Here is a 13,026-nt window from a genome sequence, read left to right on the forward strand (position 1 = left end):
TGCCCACCCCCAGTCCTGAATATTGCCCTATAAAGCTCTAACATCAGCTGAAATGCCTAATAAAGGATATATTTAATACCTGTAAGTTTGCATCTTGAAAGAGATGTCTTTCAGGTAAATTTAAGGCACGGGACTGAAATTCCGATTGAAACATTTCACCCCTTTTTAGTTTTTGTTTATCTATATTACCTTTGAAAAGAAGTCTGAGACCAAACTCCGACTTTTGGAGAAGTTGGTTTCAGAATAATGAATCCAACACAATCAGGGACATTTGAGTGTTTTCTCACCAATGCTCCAAAACTACCCCTCGTTGTTGTTGTTGTTGTTGTTGTTGTAAAAACAGGTAAAAACAAAGGGACTTTCAGATACATAACACCCAAAAGAATTAGAGACTATCATTACTGCAGCACAGACTTGATCAATTTCATTTTAATGGGCCTGTGTTGGATAATATTAATAATAAGAACAATCTATGGCCTTTTAAACTTTGTGTGTGGAGTGTTTTTGTTTGTTATTGTGGGTTTTTTGTGTTTTTATATTTTAAACTGCTCTGTGATCTTCAGATGAAAAGTGGAATAGAAATTTTTAATGATGATGATGGTGGTCTGGTTTCAGGAAGGTTGAAGAGCTGCCTTCTCCCATGTAAAACAGCCTAATTGCTGAGGCTTCCCTCAATACAATCTGCTCAGCGGCATGTGGATTTCTGATTGAATATCATGGCGAATTCCACAAGCCTCTTCTCTGTCAAGTAATTTAGGACCAATTTAAACACAGCCCCAAGTTGGCCATCAAGGATATGTTTGACAGGGTGCCTCAGACAACTTCAGCTCTCTGGTATGAATCTGTAGCGCTAAGCACCTTTATGTCAGATTCAGACCTTACAATTTTAGATGTGCACACATCTTAAAAAAACCCCTAGCTTTGTACATGTAACACACAATAAATGTTCATCACCCTGGGGCCCCTTGGGAGGAAGGATGGGGTAGAAATGTATTGATGACGACGACAATAATGATGATGGAAGAGGCACTTGGAGCATGTTCACCCAAGAACTTCCGGCACATTCAGATCAGCACTTATGTCCTCCCAGAAAAATGGTGTTGAGCTAGAGAACACATCTCATGCCACATCTCCAGTAATGTTTGTAGAGCATACTGTGTTGTTGCAAACTTTTATCAGCCACTTGGATGCAAACCTAGGGAATTATTAGGCTGGCAATGATCCAACAAAATTCATATTCAGTGGTACCTTGATTTACAACCATAATCTGTTCCAGAGGTCCATTTGTAAACCCAAACAGGTTGTAGCCCAAGGCGCGCTTTCGCTAATGGGGCCTCCAATTTTTTTTGTTCATAATCCAAAATTAATGGATTGTAATAATAATAAAAAAAGGTTGCAAACCGGGACACACACTTCCGGGTTTGATGTGTTTGTAATCCAAAATGTATGCAAACCAAGACATCTGCAAACCAAGGTACCACTTTATAGGATGCAAAAGTAACCCTGAACACCTTTCCATTCCTAGCCTTAACAGATAGTTAACCCCTGAATCAGAGACTTTCATTCCTGGAGGTGATCAAACTGTGCCTGGGCTTTACCCCTTCAGACTACAGGTGGCTGACACGACTGAACATGTCTCCATGCAAACATTTTCCTGACAGGCAGAAGCTTAGCCTTCTTCCTGATATGCTAGATTAACCACGGCAACAAGAAGATCTGTATCAGAGTGATGGCACTGTAGAATGAATTATCATAGCTTGCTTCTGTTTTTAAATGCCACACAAGGTAATAAGATCAAGCCAGTCTATCAAATATAATGGGATAAAAAGCTTCTACAAAAGGAGGCACTCTGTAAGAGAGCACAACTTACTTCTTCAAAGGGATCCGACCCTCCGTAGTGACTTGCAATTTAAGTTTGGTGTATCTAGAAAGAAAGAAAAAGTGCTTATATATATATATAAATCATTACAACCACAGAAGTAGAACTCTGCTTTGTTTTCCACAGCGCTGACCACAAAATAACCCTGAACTTTGTTCTTTTGTAGAAGAAAAATATAATCTCCCAAGCCTTTCTATTTCCAAGAAAAGCTTAATGTCTTGAAACCTCAAGCAAGTTTATCTTTATTTACAACGACATCTCTAAGTACAGATTTTGAGAGTGATCTAAAGTCCCTTGAGGAAGCTAAATCAAAGATGGACCTTTGCCAAGAAGAACTTGTCTTATTGTATTTTTTGAAATTATACACAGAGCACATTTAAGACCAATGGCTCAGAATGGGGCATGAGGATGAACGCTTTGCAGGTCTTCTAGCTTTCTGTGGCAAAATTTTGCTGGAGTGAATCACCAGCTGGTGGCTCATTTTCTCAGTCGCATCGGAGCTACTTATCTGTGATCCACTCCCATGCAGCTGGAAGAATGCAGTTGGCAGGGGCCAACCATATGGGAATTGGTATTGTGGTGTGTGTGTGCGCGCGCGCACGCATACAGATTCTTGGGAAAGATCCATGCCATTAGCTCCCACTCTCATAGTTTGGTCATCAGTGGTGTTGTTGTTGTTGTTTAGTCGTTTACTCTTCGTGACCCCATGGACCAGAGCATGCCAGGCACTCCTGTCTTCCACTGCCTCCCGCAGTTTGGTCAAACTCATGCTGGTAGCTTCGAGAACACTATCCACCATCTCGTCCTCTGTCATCCCCTTCTCCTTGTGCCCTCAATCTTTTCCCAACATCTTTTCCAGGGAGTCTTCTCTTCTCATGAGGTGGCCAAAGTATTGGAGCCTCAGCTTCACGATCTGTGCTTCCAGTGAGCACTCAGGGCTGATTTCCTTCAGAATGGATAGGTTTGATCTTCTTGCAGTAAATGGGAGTCTCAAGAGTCTCCTCCAGCACCATAATTCAAAAGCATCAATTCTTTGGTGATCAGCCTTCTTTATGGTCCAGCTCTCACTTCCATACATCACTACTGGAAAAACCATAGCTTTTACTATATGGACCTTTGTCAGCAAGGTGATGTCTCTGTTTTTTAAGATGGTAAGTAGTTCATCAGTGGTAAGTAGTTCCAATATGCATCTCATATAACACCTATGTGGACTGTATAGTTTGGGCACAGAATGATGGAGAGCTGTAGGCAAGCATTAAGCACACACATGCTTCCTGGAATGCAAGACGTTGCCAACACTTCATTATCACAAGGGTCCCATGTGACCAGCTGCTGCGGCTATATGCCTTTTGCACGTGAGATATCCCCATTAATGGCTTATCATCTAAGCCTTTTGATTGTGTGTATTCGACCTCCAGAGCAAGACTATATATGTGGTGTTAATGTCACCTCCAATTCCTAAGACAGAAGCAGGGCCAGTCCAAGAGATTTTGGCACCTGAGGCAAACCACAAAATGCCCCACACCGTGGAGTGAAAGAGCCACATCTGGAACAAGGGGGAAAGAAAGAACTACAATGGGAGAACAAGGGGGACGGGTCAAATCAACCTAACCTGACGGTTGAAGTGGGAATCAAAGGAGGGAAAGGGGGCCGCTCTGAATCATACCAGGTGGGTGCAGACCCCAGGAGACCCCAGAGGGAAGCCATCACCATTTCCTCCCTAGGGATGGGAGGAGACCAGCAGTGCATCCTATTCGCCGAGAGGCTGCTATAGAGGCAGCATTGGGTGGGTGGGTGGGGGGCTGCTGGGGAGGTAGTGGCAGCAGCAACAGCAGGTGATGCATTACTTGGGAGGCTGGATCTGCTGCCTCTGTAGATACTGCTGCCCGAGGCTGTTGCCTCATGGGTGGACCGGCTCTGGACAAAAGAGGCCAACATCTTCAGGAAGAATTAGTGGCTCCGTGATAGAACTTTGCATGCCAAAGGTCCCAGGATCAATCCTGGGCTTCTCCAGGGAGGGCTGGGGGAGACCCCTGCCTGAAATCCTGGACAGCTACTTCTGGTCTGTGTATACAATCCTGAACTGCATGGACCAGGGGCCTGACTTGGGATACTTGCTCTATGGAGAATCTATATAACAGCCTGTTCCTAACACTTTCCATCATGCACTAAGGCAAGCTGCCATGGTTTGGAGGAACGTTGGGGATAAGAAGGGGCCAATATGTTTTTTTGCACTTGACTACCTCTCAGTCCAGGCTGGTTTAGGAGTGGGGAAAAGAGGGGGACAATCAGCCAGTGGTGCAAACAGGATTAGAAGCTGTGCATCCTTACTGGATGTGAAGTCCCTAACCTCAAGCTCCAGGGAGAACAAAACTCCCTTACACATCATATGCAGACTGGAGAGAGTGGGTCAGCGACCAAATAAAACTTGTCCTTTTTTTGAGCAGTGAATGCTGCGACTAATCCAAGTCAAACCATCAAGCAGTTTGACAGACACTTAGCAACAGGGACACCTAGATTTTCCTAGTGGAGATATAGGCTCGATCGCCACCTCTTCTGCTCTTTGTTTTGCAAACGCTCTCGTAGTCCAGTAGATTTTTCACAAAGCATTATCTGCACTATGAGAAGTAAGCATTTGGAACCTGGTGGTGGATTTGGCACAAAACGTGGGCAGAGAAAGGGTTAAAACACACACACACTTTTCTCTGTTGACTTCCTTTCAGCTTCTGCCCACCTCACAGTTAAGGCATCAATATAATATAATCGTGTGTAACATGTAGTTTAACTGCTAGTTTTCAATATAATTCAGCCCTTCTCTGAGCACAACAAAAATCAGCATTATGGCTTTGGATAAACTTGGATTTATTTAGGCATTTCCTTTTAAGGTGGAGGGGGGAAAGCACTACTATTTTTGTCCCAGGATATTCTCATCAACACCCTTTGTACTTTTGTTCCAAAGCACTCTGAATCAACACATTGCACCTACAAACGTCAGATAAATAGATTTACAGTTTTCCTCCACTGAGCAAAAGCACATGGGCCATTAAGAAGGGGAAGTGGAAATCTTGTATCGCTTTATTGTTTAACTAATAATAGATAGCACAGTGAAAATGTCAGTCTGCATCTCTTTTATAGCACCAGATGGCAGTGCCAAGGTCTTAGGATGTGCCTTCTGCACGCAGCAGGAAGACTGCAATGACTCTTAAGTCTACCACATTGCCTGCACACACGAAAATTTATCTGCATAGAGATCTGGTCCCTGTCATTCATGCTGTTGTGACTGCCAGATTTGAATTCTATAGCACAGGCCACTTCCATCCATGCTGACCATTATAAGAACCTTGTAACATTAAGAACTGGGTTCTCAGGTGAGAACTACCTGTACACCTTTGTCACTAGCCCTGACTTACCGCTCAGAACTGTATCCCATATATACATTTCCTGACAACACCTAAGTATGAAAAAGCAGTTTTGCTGGCACGTTTTATCATTTTACCAACCAAGATTTTAGAAGGTAGGTCTGTGAAAAGATAGGTTCCGTTCTTGCTGGAAACACACTCTCATGTGTTCTTCTATTGTTGATTTTTATCAAGGACTTAGAAAACACACAAGAAATCCTCTTATGAGGCAGCTTGCTGGTTGATCCTTAGAGACCCTTTTGAGTATCTTCCTTGAGAGGTCTAATAAATCTATTTCCATACATGAATATATCTGCATGTTGTCGTATCTCTCAGCCCTGCTGTGATGGTTTGTTCCTAACTTGTGACCTTTAATAATTATTAATTGGTTCTATTGAGGTGACAATTTTGTATTACTTCATATTTTAAACTTAGTTTAATAGTCAGTCAACTGTACCAAATGCTTGATTGTTTTCCTCTTCAGCTCCATTTCTTTTTTTCTTTTCGTGTTACTCCAAACTATATTCCTGAAGGTCCTCCCCTTTTTTGCCAAAAGAACCAGAATCAAAGAACAAGGTGCCTGTGATCACATTTTGAGCCTAGGAATTAGCTTTCAATACAAGATTTGAACTCAATTCACAATGTTTTAGCACAAAAGTCCCCTCCTGGGTAGCTTTCTTCACTTCCACCGTGTAGGTGGGAAAAGTCCATTTGCTGTTGCAATGGATAATTGGATGTCAGAAAACTGTTGCTGATCTACTGCAAATCTCCCAGATATCTACCAGCAGATCCTGATCTACCTTGTGCTCACCTATGGTTAAGAGAAACCAGCCAGGATTGTTAACTAGAGTTTGAAGCTAGCTTGTTTTCCGAACCCATCATTAAAGACTAACCACCATTTATCCAGATTCGGGCAACAAGTAACTGTGGTTAGCTGAAAATAGAAATAAATGGTTCAAATTCCTTCCTCACAGCTGTGCTGGAGGAGAGAAAGATGAGAGCATCAACCTGAGGCTTGTTGCTCTTTGTGCATGCGACCATTCTGTTGAAAATAAAAGCCAAAGAGCATTTTGTGCCGACACTTGAATGGAAGAACACCTAAAATGGGGCCAAGAGGCTTTCTTCTCACCCCACAAAGCCCTTGCTAATTTATTCACCGATACACCCTGAAAAGAAAGTAATTTGCTTTCATGAAATTACGTTAGCACCTGGCATGAAACAGAAAGCTCAGTTTAGTCGTGGATGGAAAATATATAACCTGTTTAAATGCAAATACAGTAACGTTGGCTTGCAGATCTCCACAAAATGGTTGCTGCGTTACTCTGATGCAATCCTCAACAAAGCATGTCCAAACACAGTTGAGCACCACAAACTTGGTGGAGTCATTGACAGGAAACAAGTGCCAATTTAAACCAAAATAAAGCCATGGCAGTCTCTTTTTTCTTAGCGCTATCTAGAAAGGGTTCAAATAAAAAATTCTTGTCTTGTTTTTCAGCTTCAGGGGCCCACCTCTAGCTGAGACAGCAGAGCTATGTTTGGTTGCTCCACTCCAGACTGCAAACTGGGACTCATTGGATACCCCATCATGCTAAAATGTTTTTTAAAAAGTTTTGCATATTTAAAAAAACAACAACCTTGAGTGTCGGGGGAAAGACAGACCAGCACCTTTCTCCCTAATATGCTAGCTTTTTAGATGACAGGGATGATCACGATGAGGATGATTTTCACACAGAAGAACGTTCCATCATGCGAGCTCCACTAGCTATCTGAAGTGGTACAGGGATAACATGTTTATCACCTGGGAGAGAACTGGGCCAGTGGGAAAGAGGAAAAGGAATGTTTATAGAAGCAGCTGCCTGCGATTGCAGAAAACAATTGGTAGCAATCATTCTCACAAAGAAAAAGGAAGCTGACACACAACGAAGAGTAGAAACATCCTCCACAGCTCAGTGCTTTGTCACTTACGCTTTTTCCAGAAAAGCTTCCCTTGACATGTTCTGTGCCAGCAGGTTTGACGCCAGACTGAAGATTTCCTCCGACCATTCCTAAACAGACAGAAAAGAATTGCCACTTACGTTCAATTTATTTCTATTTTTTAATTTGCAAATTGAATTTCTACCCCCCCCCCCTTCATCCAAAGATCACGAGGCTGTTTACAATAGCAAGCACAGGACAGAGGAGCAATCCATCAGGACTTGAGTTCCAAGAAAACTGACAATAGGGCATACACACCTGATAGCCAAACCCCTTTTCAATGTGAAAAATTGCAGGATGCTGTCCTTGGGGAGGCTCACCTGGTGCCTTCGTTACATCCCTTTAGCCCCCAGGCAAAAAACATTCCTCTTCTCCCAGATCCTTGGCTATTTAAACAATCTACAGCCTTTTGAACTGTGCATGCAGGGGTAATGTTTTTATTTGTTACTATAGCATGCGCCCTTGTGTTTTTATATTGAAAACTGCCCTGTGATCCTCGGACGAAGGGTGGTATAGAAAGTTAGTCAATTAATCAATAATAAAAATCACTCGGGCCAGTAGAAAGGTGTTCAGAACAGGCATCAACAGAAACAGATTTACTTATAGATTATGTGAATGGATGAGGAGGTAATGTTGGTTGACGCTGCTGTGGCTCAGAAAAGCAAAGTTTCAGCAACAATCATAATTAGTATTTATACAGTATTTTTGTATGTCCAGAATGTTTCACATACATTATCATAGAACCTTTGGAACAACACTGTAAGGAAGGTTCAGTATTATCCTATTATTCTAGATGGAAGCAGTATAGGGAGGCTTGCCTAAGACTACCTTGTGAGACCATGGCAGAGACAACATCTTAATTGAGGACTTCCTAATACATAACTCTTGGTCACTACAGGGCGCTAGATCTCTTTCAACATGATTATTTTTCTGCTAAACAACTAAGCTGAAACTACCGTCAAACATGTTCTGGAATGAACCAAATGATAACTTCTTTACAGTGGTACCTCGGGTTAAGAACTTAATTCGTTCTGGAGGTCCGTTCTTAACCTGAAACTGTACTTAACCTGAAGCACCACTTTAGCTAATGGGGCCTCCCGCTGCTGCCATGCCGCTGCTGCAATATTTCTGTTCTCATCCTGAAGCAAAGTTCTTAACCTGAGGTACTATTTCTGGGTTAGCAAAGTCTGTAACCTGAAGCATCTGCAACCTGAAGCGTATGTAACCTGAGGTACCACTGTGTACATAAAATACAACACACTTATTTCCATTAGAACTTCTTTCTGCAGAATGAACCAGATGTATTTCAGTATGGATTTTAAACATACCTAAAGCAAGCATTGACAGGGACACGGGTGGCGCTGTGGGTAAAAGCCTCAGCGCCTAGGGCTTGCCAATCGAAAGGTAGGCGGTTCGAATCCCTGCGGCGGGGTGCGCTCCCGTTGCTCGGTCCCAGCGCCTGCCAACCTAGCAGTTCGAAAGCACCCCCAGGTGCAAGTAGATAAATAGGGACCGCTTACTGGCGGAAAGGTAAACGGCGTTTCCGTGTGCTGCGCTGGCTCACCATATGCAGCTTTGTCACGCTGGCCACGTGACCCGGAAGTGTCTCCGGACAGCGCTGGCCCCCAGCCTCTTAAGTGAGATGGGCGCACAACCCCAGAGTCTGTCAAGACTGGCCTGTACGGGCAGGGGTACCTTTACCTTTACCTTTAAAGCAAGCATACACCTGTCGTATACTGAATGTGGAGGCAGTGGAATGAGCTCCCTTTTAGAACCGCTACTCCCTTTGCCTGATAGAAATATATTTCAAGAACTGATTTTATGGCACAAACATGTTTGACCCCACCCCCAAGCTGCATGCACAAGAAAGCAACATGTTCAGGGCTTAGCAGTAACTTGATAATTTGTATCCCTTAGGAGAGCGGGGGGAAACAACACTAACTAATCGGGGATTTTTCAAAACCTGGAATTAACAGAACAGACAGGGTTTTGCCTTGGAGAATCAAGAGTTCACTAAACTTGGCGACTGCGGCATAAAAAGTCACATGTAAAAAATCCCTTTGAAGCAAAGGCGATCATATGATCAAATTAAAGGTTCCCACGCTCTGGGAGACGCAGTTGAACTGGACCGATCACCTTTCCACATGTAACATATTCTGCTTCTGCCTCTTACCCCTATTCCCACACCTCTGCTGACAGTTTGGAAAATCTCTCTGTCATCCAACCTTGAAGTCTTGCAGTTATCTTTCATGCCTCTTCACTTCCTCCTGCATCCCGTCTCACAAATATCATCTTGCCAGCTTGTCATTCCCTGCCTTGAAACCCGCATCAAAGCCTAATTTATAGCAAAGCTCAAAAGGCAACCCAAGTAAATTCCTTTTCAATCTCCTTGTCATGGAAGCTCCTTTCTCCAGTCAACCATGCATTTTGAAACTGCAGTACTGCCAAAAAAACCCATCACCAACCTGACCAATATTTCACATTTCAGGCCAAATACTGCTTAACTACTCTTCTTTCATTGCCCTCTTCTTCTTTTTAATCATCCCTTTCAGGACACGTTGGATGACTCAAATCTCATTGCAGGATCTTTGTGACAGTTTAAGAAGGGGCTGCAGATGCTCTATTTTGTAGTTCTCATTTTCAGGCAGCTGCTGTACACTCTCCTCCTTTAACCTTAGTTATTTTCATTTAAGTACACCTGCACATTCAGTGTTAACAATGGAGAGCTGTCAGAATTTCCCGGGCATTCTGCACATTATTTATCAACACAGAATTGAATTCCTGGTTTGGAAAAGCATGCACCTTGTAATAAGGCTGTTTGCCCTTATGCTTACCCACTCCTTCAGAGGGTAACACTCCCTCTGAAGGAACAGGTATTTACCTTGGGGGTACTTCTGAATCCTTTCCTGTCACTTGAGGTTCGAGTGGCTTCAGTAGCATGGAATGCCTTCCATCAGCTTCAGCTGATGGCCCTATCTGGACAGGGGTAGCCTAACTTCTGTCACCTATGCTCTGGTAACCTCTAGGTTAGATTACTGAAGTACATTATACATACAGCTGCCTTTGAAGACAGTCTGGTGCAGAATTCAGCAGCCAGGTTGTTCACCAGTCAAAATGGTTTGAGCATATAATGCCAATCCTGGCCCAAGTACACTGGCTGCCAATTAGTTTCCAGGCCCAATTCGAAGTGCCACTTTTGCCCTATAAAGCCTTACATGGCTCAGGACTAGGGCTGGGTAATATCTGGTTTTCCACATTGTAGTATATCACCAGCTAAACATGACAAAGGAGATGGTGTTGGACTTTTGGAGGAAGAGAGGAGAGCTAGCCTCGCTGTACATCCGGGAGGGCTGTGTGGAGAGAGTCTCTTCCTTTAAATTCCTAGGAGTTTATCTCAGTGAGGACCTTACTTGGAAAATAAATACAACCCAGGTGGTTAAGAAAGCCCAACAGAGACTCCATCTCCTCAGAGTCTTGCGGAAGAACAATGTCAATCAACATCTGATGATCTCCTTCTACCAGTCCACAATAGAAAGTGTCCTTTTATACTGCATCACGGTGTGGTATGCTGGTTTGACATCATCTGATAGGAAGTGTCTACAGAGGGTGGTAAATACAGCACAAGATATTATGGGCTGTCCCGTGAATCCACTGGATGAAATAGCGGAAGAACATTGCCTCAGGAGAGTAAGGAAAATTCTCAGGGATGATTCACACCCTGGCCGGCACTTTCTTGATCTCCTGCCCTCAGGCAGAAGATATAGAAGCATGATTAGTCGTACCAACAGGGTAAAGAACAGCTTCTATCCATGGGCTGTTAGGTTGCTGAATGAAAAGATAACAACAGAGCATTTGACTTTTGGGTTTGGTGTGCGTGCGTCAGTAAACGAGGGGAATTAAGACTAAGAGAGCTGAGTGGGGGGTGCTTGTGTAATCTCACTGTATACAAGTGACAATAAATTTCTATGATACCAGGATGGTACTATCCTAGTTCCTGAAATAAGGATGGAACTATCCTAGAGGTGAACAGTTTTCAACATTGTGATGTATCACCAGGTAAACATTGTTATATACCGATCTATCACAATGTCTGAAATAAGGGTGGAGATATGCATTGTCTGGTTTCACAGTTTTTCCTGCATCGTGATTTTTGCATAACACACACACACACACATCATGATTCACGGCAGGTCAAAAATTATGAAACCGATATTACAATATGGACTTCAAACGGGTTTTGGATGATAGATCGATAGATAGCCCAGCCCTACTCAGGACTGCAATACAAGGACCACCACTCCCCATATGAACCAATCCAGACCTTGCAATCATTATTTGAGGCCCTTCTTCATGTGGCTCTTTTTCTTTTGGTGCAGTTTAAAATGAACCTTGAAGCTCTTGCTCAGCTCTTTCAAAAAGAGCGGGCAGAAAAAAAGGGAGGGGGAATATTCATTTAACACAATACCCCATTCTGACTATTTGGGGGGGGGGGATTTCTACTGCCACCCTGAAAGCTGCAGAAGCTAGCTTCCCATTTTTAGATGGGGAGAATGGATTCATAAAATGGAGAGCTGCCCATCTTTAAGGCTTCACAGAAGAACCAGTCTGCAAAGCAGTCTGCAAAGTGCTTTATCATCTTGGACATGTTGTTTTCTTTCAAAGCAAAGGGGCAGGTATGAAAACCAAATATAGTAGGCCCTTTAGCATCAGATTCTTATCAAAGTGCTGTGTCTTGTTCGTAATTTTAGTTCGCCCTGTCTAGTTTTTCCAGCTTCCAAAAACATCCCAACGTTGCTCTGTTCAAGAACTAATCATACGTTCTAAATCTTCTTGTGACAGTAAGTGCTACAAAGATTAATCACAGCGTAAGATAACAGTTTGAAATACTTTTAGCGCAATAAAGCCTGGTGATGTTTCTCTCACATTTAAAAACTCACATCCTACGGATTGCATGTGCTTCCTGAGCCCAAGGCACATTTCACTTGTGATATGGGCTCTTATCAGTCCCTTGATCTCTTCTTTTTTGGGGGGGTGGAATAAAACTTTCGATTCAGTAGACATACAATAAAGTCATATTAATATGCAAGTGATTTGAACCGTATTAGGAAAGGACAAATCTGCCTATTCCTAGTCCACTACACTTTCATATGCTTATACCCAAATCTGTATTTATCTACATTCCATTTTGCACTCATTTGCATTTTTAAAAAATCCTCTCAGAGCACATATTTCAAAGCATTTTTAAAGTAGCATTTTAAAGTCCACATTTTGATACATTTAATCTGCTGAGAACTGTATCACAGCATTTGGAGAAGTGTCAAATCCATTGGGCAGTTTTGTTCTGAGCTCCACATTGACCCGAGAGGTGATGATAATTTCGTACAGGAAATCACGAAGACCACGTTTCTTTGCCTTGTTCAGTGCTGCCTTGCGTGAAACTTCAGTGCTGATCCTTCTGCCATTTTACTTTTCTTTCAAGGGTTAACGTTAACCTCCCAGTCGTCAAAAGGGCAAGTTTAAGAGATGTGTCAGGGGTAAACAGTGACACTCTTAGCTAATGATAGCTAATTGCAAACAAGGCATCAGGTCAAACCATCTGAGAATACACAGAGATAGGCAGCCATTAACCTCAAGTCAACATAATGTGGGTGACTGTGGGAAGGTGACATATACCTAGGGAATAGTTCTCACATAGCATTTATTCCAAGAGAACACCAATCTTGGGTTTTATTTATAGGGAGGTATGTGTACTCATGCAAACCAAATTGAGGCCTG

At 42.8% G+C, this 13,026-nt stretch overlaps 1 protein-coding gene across 2 annotated transcripts in view; it reads right to left on the reverse strand.

Moving 5' to 3' along the window:
- PLCB1 (phospholipase C beta 1) overlaps window positions 1-13,026 on the reverse strand; it is a 468,615-nt gene that overhangs the window by 172,490 nt on the left and 283,099 nt on the right. For both annotated transcript variants that reach the window (XM_028722210.2, XM_028722211.2), the window contains exons 5-6: window positions 7,243-7,322; window positions 1,871-1,924 (exon numbers count right to left, since the gene is read on the reverse strand). In XM_028722210.2, coding sequence (XP_028578043.2) covers window positions 1,871-1,924; window positions 7,243-7,322 — 134 coding nt within the window. The remainder of the gene's footprint in view (window positions 1-1,870; window positions 1,925-7,242; window positions 7,323-13,026) is intronic.

Source organism: Podarcis muralis, chromosome 3 (assembly GCF_964188315.1).
Source record: "Podarcis muralis chromosome 3, rPodMur119.hap1.1, whole genome shotgun sequence".
NCBI lineage: Eukaryota > Metazoa > Chordata > Lepidosauria > Squamata > Lacertidae > Podarcis > Podarcis muralis.